At 38.9% G+C, this 14,419-nt stretch overlaps 3 protein-coding genes across 5 annotated transcripts in view; 2 read left to right on the forward strand and 1 right to left on the reverse strand.

Moving 5' to 3' along the window:
* slc12a1 (solute carrier family 12 member 1) overlaps window positions 1–4,996 on the forward strand; it is a 17,306-nt gene extending 12,310 nt beyond the window's left edge. The window contains exons 19-26 of one of the 2 annotated variants that reach the window (XM_007563924.2): window positions 181–263; window positions 1,952–2,077; window positions 2,627–2,755; window positions 3,844–3,955; window positions 4,079–4,165; window positions 4,281–4,416; window positions 4,526–4,593; window positions 4,694–4,996. In XM_007563924.2, coding sequence (XP_007563986.1) covers window positions 181–263; window positions 1,952–2,077; window positions 2,627–2,755; window positions 3,844–3,955; window positions 4,079–4,165; window positions 4,281–4,416; window positions 4,526–4,593; window positions 4,694–4,829 — 877 coding nt within the window. In that variant the 3' untranslated portion in view covers window positions 4,830–4,996. The remainder of the gene's footprint in view (window positions 1–180; window positions 264–1,951; window positions 2,078–2,626; window positions 2,756–3,843; window positions 3,956–4,078; window positions 4,166–4,280; window positions 4,417–4,525; window positions 4,594–4,693) is intronic. The other variant, XM_007563925.2, reaches the window with a different exon arrangement.
* Window positions 4,997–7,160: 2,164 nt separating this feature from the next.
* dut (deoxyuridine triphosphatase) lies at window positions 7,161–9,786 on the forward strand. The gene is made up of 7 exons (XM_007563929.2): window positions 7,161–7,374; window positions 8,002–8,149; window positions 8,334–8,425; window positions 8,516–8,560; window positions 8,660–8,734; window positions 9,236–9,306; window positions 9,643–9,786. The coding sequence occupies exons 1-7, from the start codon at window positions 7,260–7,262 to the stop codon at window positions 9,697–9,699; spliced, it is 603 nt and encodes a 200-aa protein (XP_007563991.1). The 5' UTR covers window positions 7,161–7,259; the 3' UTR covers window positions 9,700–9,786.
* Window positions 9,787–10,153: 367 nt separating this feature from the next.
* Window positions 10,154–14,419, reverse strand: part of fbn1 (fibrillin 1) — a 66,347-nt gene continuing 62,081 nt past the window's right edge. For both annotated transcript variants that reach the window (XM_007563930.2, XM_016677327.1), the window contains 5 exons: window positions 13,184–13,312; window positions 12,978–13,097; window positions 12,173–12,404; window positions 11,910–12,093; window positions 10,154–11,706 (listed from right to left, as the gene is read on the reverse strand). In XM_007563930.2, the coding sequence (XP_007563992.1) occupies window positions 11,320–11,706; window positions 11,910–12,093; window positions 12,173–12,404; window positions 12,978–13,097; window positions 13,184–13,312 (1,052 nt within the window). In that variant the 3' untranslated portion in view covers window positions 10,154–11,319. The remainder of the gene's footprint in view (window positions 11,707–11,909; window positions 12,094–12,172; window positions 12,405–12,977; window positions 13,098–13,183; window positions 13,313–14,419) is intronic.

The following is a 14,419-nucleotide window of genomic DNA, read 5'->3' on the forward strand; positions in this document are numbered from 1 at the left end:
TATACATTTTCCCATTTTATGCTGGTTTGTCTTTCTAAACCCTTACACCATGTTATCTCCAATACACACCTTATTGCTTTCTGTCACCTGTATGTGTATCTATTGAAAATTACCTCCTCGTACTTTCTTTTGAATTGTGTTCAAAATCTGCATGATAATCTTTGTTGCTCTTCATGACAGCGATGCATTTGACTTTGAATACGGGACACTGGTGCTCAGGATGAACCAGGGACTGGATGTGTCGCACCTTGTAGAAGAAGAAGGTCAGCATGAATTTACTGTGTGATTCATGATACGGCATTTCAATATTAAAGTTCACAAGCAAATCTTTTAGGTCAAGGTTCTGCAATTACCTTGACCTAAGGTTACTATTACTGTGGAGCTTTTGCTTTCTGCTTTGGCTCTTTGTAAATTTGACCAAAAAATACAACTTTGCTACCATAGTAGCAAAGTTAGCTCTATCATCCAATACCACATATTTCGTGCAGGCAACAATAATACAAACAGATGGGCATGTTAAACTAGCGGTGTGCTTCACTTTGTAAAAGACCAGTGAATGCCACAACAATTACACAGTTTAAGAGGTTTTCACTAATAATACTGGCTAGATGTAGGATTATTTGACAAGCTAATGGTTATTTACCTGCTGCTACGATTTGCAGCACAGTTTCTCTCCGCAATCCAATAGAAATAAATTAAAACTTTTCAACATAGAAAATTTGAGTTTGAGGAACAATGATAGAAAGAGGTGTTTTGGTCGCTTTTGAAACATTGATAGATTTTTACACAAAGTTGTTGGGAGAAATAATTTATCTACTGGAGACTCAGTGAAACAAATATGTTGCTCTTTGTTTCCTTAAAAAATTATTTCAAGTCTTTTTGGATCTCTGAGATTGTTAAGGTACAAAATAAAATAATAAAATATAGTAAAGAAAAAGTAAAAAAAATAGCTAATCCTAAAGCTGAATTCTACAAATTTTTATATATTGTTTAAAATAAAAGAGGAATTGTAGTTGACGTAATATGAAAGTTAATCTTTTCATCATGCTTTTCATCATGGTTACGGACTTTGATCTGCAGATTACAGAATATCTACAGTGGCCAGACTGTTTCAGATAAAATAAATAACTTGCAATGATGCCATAAAGCAATTACAGGTTACCTGTTTTGCTGGGGGGGAGTTTCTTCAGGTGCACAGAAATTTCCGCTTGGCAATGAATATAGTAATCTGTTACCAATCACCCAGCAAAACGTAAATCAGGAAACTGTCCAAAGAAATACATATATTTCAGAGGAACTCTCAGATGACATTTGAAAATGTAAAAATGTTTGGGTGTAAACTTATGAAAGCATTTTTACATCAAAAATTAAAAGATGTGATGAAAAAATATTAACAAAAGTGCATAAAAGAGCTGTTTTCATGTACTTTTATCTTGTGTTATATATCCCGGATTCACCAATAATTGGTCAATCAACGACAAATTCCCCTTTCTACTAATTCAGTCTTTATAGTATTGTAAAGTTTGTTTGTACTTTCGTGGAAAAAGTGAATATTCAGATATATATTAACTTTATGACCTGTAAAATGCTCTGTTAAAGTTGCTCATTTCACCAGACCAGTAGCAGAAATATAGGCGCTCCCTATTATGAAACTACGACCAGATCAGTCATGACCTTCCCTTTCCTTCCCTTCTGAGAAAAAGAGATGGCTTTTATTGGAACTTGTAAAGATTACATTTCATCCGTACGGCTGTTATTCATATACTTCTTTGAAGCAGCAATTCCAAAAATGACTCAGAATGGAAGCAGAATTCAACTTACCAATAAAAAGCTGAATAATCCCCGAAGGCACTAAATTTAAATAAAAGTACCTTCTTTCTTTTCTGGGTAACTCTGATTAATGATACAAGTACTCTCTGCATCTGATCGGTTACCTGATTGTGCCTTTCAGAGGAAATGCTGAAGGCAGCGAAGGAGCAGCGGGCCCTGGATAATGAGATGATGCCAAACGGGGGGAAAACAAAGGGACTCTTCAGGAAGTCCAGGCATTCATCTCAGCAAGTGCTCACAACTAGAGGTATGTACCTGCATGACCTATAGGCACAGACAAACCCATGCTACTTAAAGCGGAGGACACATCCATTTAAGGTTTTTAAGTGCGCGTGAAAACTTTCTTTGACACATTCCCGCTGAATCAAAGAATAAAATAACATACATTTAACAAATTAAGTCAATGACTCGCATCGTTTTCTGTGGAACTTTTACCCCACATTCCTATTAAGGTGTAATTGAATCAGCTGCTCCTACTAAAGACATTTCTGTGGGTGTAATCCAATAATATGCTCCCATTCGTTCCACTTTAAGAAGCATCTCTTAAGAGCAGTCCTTTAAGCCAGACAGGAGAGGCTACCTGCAGCCTCCCATTCTATCAATCTATGTCTCTGCATCATCCAACAGTGAGCTACATAATGGAAAGACAGTGAAACTCGTTGGTATACCATCTACATTCCCCGGAGAGAACTTTGTGTCAGACTATTAATGACGGGTCCACCTCAAATGTCCCACTGGTACCTTTATACTTACTGAATCTCATTTCCTGTGTCTTTTCTCTCTCTCTCTCTGTCAGTGTCGGTGTGTGGACCGCCGCCTCCTCAGGTTGCCAAAATAAACGAGAAGCTGGTGGAGGCCAGTGGTCAATTTAAAAAGAAACAGCCTAAAGGCACCATTGACGTGTGGTGGCTGTTTGATGACGGAGGTAAGAGTCACTTCCCTTCTGGTTGGTACATTTCTCACAGAGTGTGATGGATTCATCAGGGCAGACTTCAGATCAGATCCTCCCTGAAAGCAAAAGGAGAAAAAAAAGGCAAAAAGTCACTCTTAGTCAATAAAATGATATAAAAAATAAAGTATTGTGTAAAAAAAAAAAAAGTAAGCAAATATTAAAATTATCAACTGTTTGGAAAAGTTAAAAAGCAAAAGTGAATATTTCTATATGAGGAATATTTGTATGCTTCTGTTTTAGCAGTTTTGGCTTTTACTTCCTACATCTTTTGCATTTTTGGGCTTAATTCAATTTCAGACAAATAGACATCCTTCCTAATCTTCAGTTCCATGTTTCTAAGCAGTGACAACATTCTGTTTTTGTGGGGGGACACAAAGCATAACAAACAAATTCCAATCTTTTTTTGTAGTGTCATTTCAAAGTGTTTTGATGGTGCGGTAGTATTCCTAAAATGTAATATTTAGAAAAGACGCATTTATAGAAAGCTTGAGAAGCACTGGCTAAATGCATAATCTTATGTAATGTGGTATTATTACAGAATAAATGCTGGAGGTATATTACATTTTCTGAATTATTTAAGCAAAGTTGCAGTAAGACTACTCAATATGTTTCAGGTTTGTTGATTTTAGCATTTATCATTTTGAAACTTGTCGGTATATTAGCTGCACTGTGCCAACAATCTGTATCCTTTTAGAAAGCACATAGATTTTTCATTAACTTACCTTTGATATAAAATTGTTGTTCTTTTGTGGTCAGCACAGAATAACGTCTGCTGAAAGATTGTTAACTTTTTACACAGTCTATACAATGCCAAGGAATAGCTGGAAAAGGATGGTTCGAGGTAATCCTAGGAAATGGGAATGGCCCTTCATCATTAATCCCTTTTTCTTGGAGGCAAAGATGATAAAAAGAAAAAAAAACACCTTACATGTGTTTTATGGTCTTAAAACTATGTCATAAACCAGTATCAATGGACAAAGGGAAAAAAGTCACATGCTTGGAAAATAACTTGAATAATAAATTCAAGTGTCCTCCAACCTACTTGCGTTTCCTTCTCTCAGGTCTGACGCTGTTGCTCCCCTACATCCTCACCACCAGGAAGAAGTGGAAAGACTGTAAACTCAGGATCTTTATTGCAGGGCAGCCTGGACGAACTGAGATAGACAAGCAGGAGTGAGTAAACAAACTCATGTGGCAATATCAGTGAAAATGTATCACATGAACATAAAGATGACAGAAATAACAGCATGTGTTTGAATAAAGCTGAATCTGTTTGCTTGGTGATTTGGTTTGCAGGATGAGGTCTCTGTTGCACAAATTCAGAATAAAGTGCATTGACATCACCGTCGTCGACGACATCCACATCAAACCCCGCAACGACAAGTGAGTAGCTGCTTTCTGCCGGGTGCAGTGGTACGACGGTTACAGTCAAGTTTAAAAGCTTAGTCATCCACACATTATGAAAGTCAGCTCACCCTCTTGTCTGCCGTTCGTCCAGCATAAAGAAACTAGAAGACATGATTGAGCCGTTCCGTCTGCATGAGGGGTCTAAAGGCAGGGATCAGGCTGCGGGTATCCAGAAGGAGTATCCCTGGAAAATCACTGATGCAGAGCTCAGCAGCTTTGAAGAGAAGGTGAGGAATAATTTATTACGGTTCCTTCCTGGTGATTCAATGGAATTTAATTAATTAAAAAAAAAAAAAAAAAAATAAAAAAAACAACATATCTTCTTCTCTTTTACAGACGCACCTCCAGGTACGACTGAACGAGCTCCTTCAGGAACATTCCAAATCGGCCAATCTGATTGTTTTGTAAGTATAAGTGTCAGGAGGCCAGATGATATCCAGCTGATTACTCCACTCCAAAAGTTGATGTAATTTAACGTTTTTCTGTACGGTTAACCCTCTGCAGGAGCCTGCCCATCGCTCGTAAGGGATCCATCTCTGATTTTCTCTACATGGCCTGGCTGGACATCTTGACAAAGGACCTCCCACCCATCATGCTCGTCAGGGGCAACCACAAGAGTGTTCTTACTTTCTACTCGTGAGCACCTTAAAGGCCAAACACCGAAGAACAATGTTGCTGGAAGGGGGATTACAAAGGCAATACTTTTAACTACATATTCATATAGGATACAGGTGCATGAGCGAGACTGTCTTCCAGACCCACATCAGTCATATATTTATGCTCTGATTATCAATTTTGGAAACTAAACAAAGAAAACACAACAGATTTAAAAAAGGCCAAGAAAGTAGGATTTAGACAGTGTGCTTTAGACAATACAACTAGCTATGTAAACTGCTTGATTTGGAGTGGGTACTAAGAAATGCACCCATTTTTTTATTATAAGAGAGAGAAGACAGAACCAGCACACACAAGACGCTGCTGGAGTGCTTAAACCGAGTGACTGTCACTGTAATATAAATGTAAATAGGATATTGTAGTGCATATTTTTTGAAGTCAAAAAAGCTTTAATAATTACCAATAATAATAATAATAATGATAACTTACATAGCACTTTTTCTTACACTCAAAGATGCCTTACAAGAAAAACACAAACGACATAAAACAAGTAGCTGGAAATTGAGAAGGGGATTATGATGGTTATGCCAGGTTCAACAGTAATGATTTGCAGGTAGGTGAGGAATCTGACTTCCTGGTGTTTTGAAGAAGACCGTTCCAGAAGGGTGGAGTAGCGGCAGAAAAGGCTCGACGCCCCAGAGTACGATGTTTGGTTGTGATGGGGGTCAGGAAGTTACAGTCAGAGGAACGAAGGTATCGAATAGGAGAGTCATGGCAAAGAAAGTCAGTGAGAGAGATAAGACAGGACGAGGTTGTTAATAAGCTATGAAACTGGCTACTTTAATATTAGTACTTTCTTCACTGTAGCAGTACTGCTTTAATTCTTTTTTGTACATTGTTAGTGCTAGTTACTTTTAATATTCTTAAAGTTAAAACTGCATCATGTTGTTTACCCATTCCACCTAAATTTAATTCAGCGTTTTAATTTTATCACGTCACATTTCTTTTGCGTGAAGAAAACTGAGTGATTCAAAGGCACTATTAAATATCTTTTTTTTTTGTATTTTTACTCATCATTTTGTGATTATATTTAAATAAGTGCGATTGTTTGAAATAAAGAAAATATGAAAAACTTGATTATTTCTGTTTTGTGTTTTTTTTTTCATGCCTGTGTTTTTTTTTTAAGTGATTATATATCAAAATTATTTTCTCATATTCTTTTTCAAAAAACCACAAAGTGTATCTTAAAAGGATTGGATGTGCTATGAGCACACAGTAGTGTACAGATTAGAAACGAGGAAAAAAACCTGTAATTGTATTCAGAAGTCACCTAAAAAGTAAATGGAGTCCATCTGTCTTTAATTTGTTTTCAGTTTAAATCCAGCTGTTCTGGAGAGGCCTCTGAGGTAATTTTGAGAACAATTAGCATAATGAAGACCAAGAAACACTGCAAACAGGACAGGGATAAAGCTGTGAACCTATGAATGAGTGTGTGTCTATAAACTAATATTACAAACTTTGAACATCTTACACTATCGGTTGATCTGTCTTCTAAAAAAATGAAAAGATTATGTAAAACTAATACTGCACATTACTGATCATCATCAAGACAGAGAAACAATTATCTGTGTTGATAAACATGTTTTTCATTATGGTCAGCAAAGGATAGATGGATGAAGGATATATAGATTGATTTAGATCTAAAGCAAATGGAATGCCCAGTTCTAAATTCATTTGGAAATTTGTCTCCATCCAATCTGACTGAGTTCGAATTACTTTGCAAAGAAGAATGGCAAAATAGCACAAACTTTTCAGATTTGTTGACATATTTCAAACCACCAGTTTCTTTCCACATAAGTGTGCACTGCATGTGTTGATATGTCAAATAAAACCTCAATATAGCATGTGGATGCTATATGTGGATGTGACATGACATAATGTCCAAAAAGTTCTGAGTATAAATACCTTCACAAGATATTGTATATTTTTGTAGTACTGCCTATACACATCTGCAAATATATTCCTATTATGACACAGACCAACATGTTATGAGGAATACATATATTTTCCCATCTTAGAAGTAGAATATAGAAGTAAATCTGAAAATCTCCTTAAAAAAACTGGTGTGCTTTTAAAAAAGAGCCTTGGAAAATGTGGCATCTTAATTCAAGCAAGAAAACGTTCAACTTCATATAAAACTGGCCATATGCGCATATTGAATAAGAGAAAATGTTGTGCATGGAAATGATATATCTCCAAAATAGAAATCCACGGTGAATTGACACAAATATTTATACATTTTAGCGCGTTTAGGTCAGTGAGCTTTATGTCTCTGTTCTTTACTACTACGCAAACGCCTCTTTTGGTTGCGTGCTCTGGAAGGGAAAGAGGTAGGAGGAGTATTACTCGTCTAACAGGATCTGAGCTGATGTGAGCTGCTAAAGGGAAACGAAAAATGAAAGGAATACGGGTCAGACTCAAGGACCTCCTGGGAGTCTTATCGGTGTTCAAAACTGCTCCGGGTTCCTTTGAAAGACAGTTTCACACGCAGATGCTCTCTCAAAACAAAGGCAAGCAAGATGGAAAATGCAGCGTTAGCTTAGCTAGCCTACCTAGCATTTTGTAATTGACAAGCTTTGGTTTTTGTCTCATGTCACAGTACATATTGTGCCCATACAGTGTGTTCGCCACCTTCTTTGTTTGATTCTAGTATGTCATTAACGTGAAGCACATCTACAAATCCTAAATGGCTTCGTTTTACTCAAAAAGTTAATGCAGCTTTAAGGTTTAGTTTGTTTACACTTGTAACTGTCGCGAGAATCTTTAGCGTCATCTATAGTTGCTATGGCAACAAAGCTTCGTTCTGATTTAATCATATTTTTATTTTTACTTCTTGCCCAATTTAGGACTATGTGGTTTTGTATTATAGCAGGTTATTCGAGATAATAAAGGTGAAAAGTTAGCACTTTGTGTTGTATAATTCTGTTTCCGTTTTGTGACGTATGCGGTCGTGACGTGTGGAGGCGAGAAAACGCGGGAAAACCAGGCTCCGCTTAAAACTAGGGAAGCAGGTCATAGTAGAAAACTGTAGTTTTTAGCGTTAATTTTGCAAACACGTAGTTGTTTTAGTCAGATTAAATTGTTGTCAGTCGTATACTGGGATCACATTGCCATCATGCCTGTTCTGGATGTTACAGATGTGTCTGCAGTATCTCCATCCAAGAGAGCAAGAACAGAAACAAAGCCTGAAGATGAAAAATACGTGCTTAGATTTTCTAAACTTTCGGAGCATGCCACAACACCTACACGAGGTTCTGCAAAAGCAGCAGGATATGATCTCTACAGGTTGGTTTTCATTTTTTCGCTGTGGAGCTGTTGTGTTTTCTTTGCAGCTATTTTTAATTCAAGATGTTGTACATTGCTTGAACAAAATACACAGTCTTCTGTGTCTGTTCTATTGAACCGTGTGTGAAGCTGCTTTAATGCTTTCTTTAAGGATAACTGCATTGCTTTTCATTTGACGCAACAGTGCTTATGATTACTCCATTGGTCCCCTGGATAAGGCGATTGTGAAGACAGACATCCAGATTGCTGTTCCTCATGGCTGTTACGGCAGAGTTGGTGAGTTTCTGACATGTGGCTTGTGCTCCTCAGTCACACTTCCTGTTTGGCTCATGTGAATTCAAGCTTTTTTCTATTTCTCCCTTTCAGCACCAAGATCTGGACTGGCAGCTAAACACTTCATCGATGTTGGTGGTGAGTCTGAGCAGAAATGTGTGCCTCTGATTCGCATAATCAGATCATGCATTTATGCATTTCGACTGCTTGTGTGTGTGTGTGTGTTTGTGTTCACAGCTGGTGTTGTAGATGAAGATTACCGGGGTAATGTAGGAGTCGTGCTCTTCAACTTTGGCAAAGAAACATTTGAAGGTGAGTTCTGTCGTTGGTATTTAGGCATAGGAAAAGGTCCCCTCAAATGACAGATACTTGATGTCATTATTGGATCAAATAAATGTTGTGCCCCCTGATGGAATACAGTGGCAACAGCCTGAAATGTTTGCCCTTGTGGCGAGTTTTTCCATTTGATCTAAAAGCTAGAATATTCAATCACTCTTTTTGTAAATTAGATTTAATGTTATCTAAAATGTTAATGTAAAATGAATGTGGACTTTATTACAAATAATTTTTTTTGCCCAGATCACTGTGCCTTTCATTTAATTTACATCTGTACTAAAAGTTTTTTATCCTTAGAAGCATGCTGTTTATATAAAGTAACTTCCCAAATGTCCAACAACACAATAACTTTGTTTTAAGTCAGTTTTTTTCCCCACCAACCAGGAAATTGATAAGGTGCAGAGCTTACTGTGCTGAATGACATAAAAGGACACGCTATCGTCCAAGTTAATCATTGTCTCATGTTGCTCTTCACAGTGAAAAAGGGTGACAGAGTTGCTCAGCTGGTGTGTGAGAAAATCTGCTACCCAGATCTGGTGGAGGAAGAGGTAAACTGCGACCATTTTTGACTTTCATTTACACTCCTGCCTTTCAGGCATTTCCAGTTTGTCTAAACTTGAACTAATGCAAGGTATGAACTGAAAACAAAAGGGGAATGTTCAGTCTGGTTACAGCTTTAACCCTTTGCTTCTTGATGGTGCACTGGGAAAAAAAAACGGCTATATGCATTGATCAGAAATTGTTTAATAGCATCACTTTTACAAAGAAATTTTCTAGGTTTTTAAACATTCTTGCACATACATTTCCAAATTGTCTACATATACACAAGTAAGCTAAGTAATTTTTATTCGGCTTGTTTAATTTGCTCAATTTTTTCCTCCCAGACTCTCGATGAAACTGTTCGTGGTGCTGGAGGCTTTGGATCTACTGGACGCAACTGAGGGCTCCATCATGTTACTGTATTAGCAATAAGTTGTTCTTATATGGTAATAAAAATAGGTGCTAATAAAGCTATTTTTTTTCATACATAAAAGTCTATTTTTTATTTTTTACTAATTACAGTTCATTGCAGTCGTGCTATTTCATTCATCAACGCTCCACAAGGCGAAAGTCTTCCAAACCTCCACAAGGGGGCAGTAGTAGACAAGAATTCAAACTTCTGCTTCAAATCACATTCCTTTGCCAAGTGCAGTTTTTCTCCAACATGGGGTGAAAGTGTGAGATACTTTGGCGTATCGCATCCGGCTATTTGACTTAATCTGACTTCCACGGGCCGAAATGTTCCTCGCTTTGATCAAACAACTGCAGAGGAGGAGCGGCGTGGCTCGCCTGTTGTATCTGCTTGTTATTTTGATCCAGATGAAAGAGGGGGAGGAGGAAATAAAACCACATGCATACACAAAAAAATGTTTTTATTGTGTGGATTTACAGCTAAACCCTCACTGATGTGAACAGAGAACCGGCTGGTCTGTAACAATGCAGCACTGATTTTACTTGTGAGAGAACATGTGGCCACAGAGACCTCAGTGCATAATCATGAAGGCCCAGGTTTGGCATCATCAAAATGTGGTGTGTGTGTGTGTGTGTGTGTACTGCATGTCTGTATACACTGTTTACAAAGGAAGTAGTTGGTCATTATAAGCACCATTATGACCCCTTCTATTCCAGGGGCTTCCTATAGTTTACAAATGCTTTATAGATTAAAAGTGGCACTGATTATTACAGTATAAACACAATTTACATACACAGAAGAGAGCGGACAAGCTTTGATGCTAGTTGTTGCAGCGGCAAGGACACGAAATCTTCAGAATGACCGTCGGGATCGTATTTGACTACTAAGGTCTTGGATTCGTAGTGCAGTGCATTCAGAAGTCTATGTAGATGTGTTAGCACCAATACGGATACGGATTATTGGATCAGTGGGAAAGATGGGAAAGCAAAGTTTAAATAGGCAGTAGGATTCATTCAAGCTCAGATGTGGTTACATCTCAATAGTCCACAGTGGGTTCCTTCCCTCTCCTAAAAACATTTTTTTTTTTTTCCAACCATTTTCATCTTTCAGCGTCTGGGGAAGAAGACATTCCCTATAACTTCTCGAGGGGAGGAAATAAATTGATATCGGACTATTGTGACTCAACCCATTCTTCTCTTTCGACCAAGTTGAGTTAATGAAATAGCTTTCTGCAGCCCACATGCCGCTCCAAGTGGCATCTGATTCCACATATCATCATATGACATTTAACAGTAAAATAAAAACCTATTCACACTCTCGATAGTGCTCTAAACACAGCTGGAGACGTGTTTCCTTAGACTTCAAGCGAACATTTCCTCACTTAGCTGCTATTCCTTTCATAGAATCTGTATCTATGATATGTAGAATCATCTTTGGTGATCAAATGGTGTCATAATCCCCCCTTCCCACTTTGTCTCTTTGGTGGCGAGCCCCTAGTTGCCCCTAGCTACTTATTCAGAGTCTCAATTGTTTGGCCTTTAGGGCAGTGTGAGCATGACGCTGGATTGGCAGCTGCCAGCAACATCTGCCCCTCTCAGTCTGGTGCTGGTTAATGGAGGATGAGCTGCACCCTCATCTTCAGTACATCTCCCAGCTGTCCTGTGAGGTAGTCTTTATCGTGTTGGTCCTCCAGCTCGGCCAGCTCTTTCTTCCTGTACAGAGGGGCGCTGCTGATTTGAAGGTCGTACACCCCCGGCGGGAGGACCTTCTTCTTACTCAAATGCAGGTAGCTGACTCCGTCCCTCTGGTTGATTTTGAAGAGGCCTTCTTCGTTCCCGTTGTCGATGCTGTAGCGCACGTGGTCGCTGAGCGCGGACAAGGCCGGGGTGAACTCCAGGATGTGCTCGCGGTTGCTGAGGTCGCTGACGTTCAGGTGCAACTGGAGCGTGCTTTCGATGTCCATGCTGGCCAGGCTTACTGCGTTGTCCTCGGTGAGCTGAAGAGTTCAAGCAAAACTTTGTGAAGTTCAGCTTTCAACAGAACTAATACTCCTTGTAGGGGCTTTTTTTTATATACATCTAGACACAAACTGAATTCGACAACTGACTGACTACCAACACTAGATTAAACATGCTGCCCCAGTCGAAGTTTTTGAACTGATTATCCTCCACAAGTTTTCCAGTCTCTCAGACAAATTACCTGCATGTCTTCCCCAGCGCTATCGTGCGTCGAGTTGACACTGCGACGTTTGCGTCCTTTCTTCGGGTACCCGTTTACCTTACACTCGTAGCAGGCTTCTGGAGAGAGCGAGTTGTCATCCTCCTCACCTCCCTGTCCGCCACTCACACTGCCACTCGTGAAGCCAAGACCTGTGACACAGTGCCTGAAGCGGAATCAAAGCGGTCAGTCAAACTGAAAACACGGCGGCCGCTTTTTATTTTTCTGAATGCCTCAAATTGTACCCTTGTCCAGCGCGGTAGTATCCAGGCGGGCATCCGCAGAGGTAGCCCCCGTCTGTGTTAGAGCAGCCAAACTTGCACGGGTTGTGGCTGGTGGAGCACTCGTTGACGTCTGCGCAGCCTCCGGTGGACTGCTCGTAGTTGAAGCCGGTGGGACAGAGGCAGCGGAAGCTCCCCAGGGTGTTGTGGCATGACGCTCCCCCACAGATCTGGCTGTTCAGACACTCATTCTCATCTGGGTCATAGGAAGTTGGTGGGAAGCAAACAAACATGGGGGGGGTCATTCCAGTGAAAGGACACAAACAATGCTGGGAAAGTCTGTTCTAAATCTCGTCAATATGTAGAGAGACCTAAACTAGAAACAGGGGCCTGGCTTTAAAGTGGTGGAAAATCTCGTGATTCAGTTTTGGTTTTATTATTTCTATCTGGGACAAAAACATTTTTTTTAGCTTAGTGAGTTGTTTTAGAGTATTATTTTGTCAATGTTTAAATAGGTGAATGACAATGTATTTTAAAGCGCCTCGGGTCCTCCGGACTAGATAAAGTGCTACACAGGGACAGGTCATTTACTATTTAAGTCATAAAAGATTTTAAGCAAAAATAACAAGAAGGCAGTAAGAAATGTTTTTTTTTTTTTTTATTATTATTATTTCTCGTGACACTGAAAACATTTGAAGAGCTCATTCTTAAAACGCAGCTTCTGTGTGATATTTTAGCAACTACATCATCCTGTGACACGAAAGGTTTTTATGTTGTCATTAAAAAAAAACAACAAAAAAAAAAAACAAGAAAAAAAACCAGTGCTCACCAACACACTGGTTCCACTGGTAGTGCTGCAGGTAGCCTTGGGGACAGCTGCACCTGTATCCACCCACTAAGTTCTGACAGCCATGCTGACACCTGTGGTTTCCGTCGCACTCGTCCATGTCTGCCAGGGACCAGCACAAATCACCATAATTTGAAAGCGTCTCATTTCTGTTACCACTCCGTTGATTGCTCTCTTGTTTTTCAGACCTTCACAGCTCTGTCCACTGGGATCTAATGAGTATCCCCGCTGGCAGTCACAATTGAAGCTACCCGGAGTGTTCTGGCAGACCCCGTTGGAGCCGCACAGATTTGGGTCAGTTGAACATTCGTTGTTGTCTGTGCAGAGGGGAAGAGGAGGTTCAGGCAGGGGAGCAAACGGGAAGATGATTGTGAATTTACTGGATTAACAGCTGAAACCATACACTGTGTTCACGGTTTAAAAAGACGTTTTTTTTTCCTCCTTTCTGTCTGATATGAATTCAGATTAGACTTTTACAGTTTTATGTATGTATTTTATGCAAGTGTGGGTATTGCCTGGATTCAGTATCCACATGACTAAAAGTGTGAATTCATCCATTCATTCATTCAGCTGGTGTATTTAACTAAATATGGCATCACAAAGGAAAACATTACGCAGAAATATTGAAGCAACAGATTAAGACATCTGTCAGTAAGTTCAATATTGGACACAAATGTGTTTTCCAAATGGACAATTGGTCCATGTTTTGGACTGGCCATTACAAACTCCAGATCTCAATTCCATAGAAAATTTGTGGGCAGAACTGAAGTGGTGCGTGTGAGTGAGGCGGCCAATAAACCTGATTTAGTAATAATAAACTGTTGTTAGATAGACGGTTGTGGACGAAGACTCATAACATCTGACACAAGCCATGTAGTTTGAAGGTTGATTCTACAAATTGCCAAGGAAATGTGTGCAAAATTCTGGATTTGAAGACAGTAAAAAACAAATTGTTTCACTTGTCATTTTAGCATTTAGAAAATAGAATAAATATGGTAACAAATACCATATTTACTTGTTTTATACGTATTAGGCTGTATGTAGCCTAATTAATGCACCATATGAAAATATCTGGTTTTATCTTAAAATATGCCAATAAATCTGTACAAAATATGCATTTCAAGGTGGTGGTCAACATGAAGGTCCACAGAATTTTACGTGAAATTCAGTCAGTTTTTGGCATTAAGGCTCAGTAAAACTGATCAGGTTCTAATATTGTTCTGAAGATGGAAAAGTTTGAAATAATTTTGGTATCGGGTAAAGATCATGTCATTTTTTTTTTGTATCTGCACAGGTATAGCACAAAAATTGAAATAGAACAAGCTTTCTTCTTTACAGTTATAGATCTGATCAATTTGACGGTGTGAAAATTCATCAATGCTAATATAAGTTTGCAAAAAAATAAAATAAAAATAAAAAAATTT

The sequence above is a fragment of the Poecilia formosa genome, unplaced genomic scaffold (genome assembly GCF_000485575.1).
Source record: "Poecilia formosa unplaced genomic scaffold, Poecilia_formosa-5.1.2 Scaffold153, whole genome shotgun sequence".
Taxonomy (NCBI): Eukaryota; Metazoa; Chordata; class Actinopteri; order Cyprinodontiformes; family Poeciliidae; genus Poecilia; species Poecilia formosa.

What these genes read in the sequence shown, in the direction of transcription:
- dut (XM_007563929.2), top strand. Translation starts at nt 7,260, where the DNA reads ATGAAAGGAATACGGGTCAGACTCAAGGACCTCCTGGGAGTCTTATCG. An exon ending in GATGCTCTCTCAAAACAAAG is followed by an intron (nt 7,375 to 8,001) that starts GCAAGCAAGATG and finishes TGGATGTTACAG; the next exon opens with ATGTGTCTGCAGTATCTCCA. An exon ending in CAGATCTGGTGGAGGAAGAG is followed by an intron (nt 9,307 to 9,642) that starts GTAAACTGCGAC and finishes TTTTCCTCCCAG; the next exon opens with ACTCTCGATGAAACTGTTCG.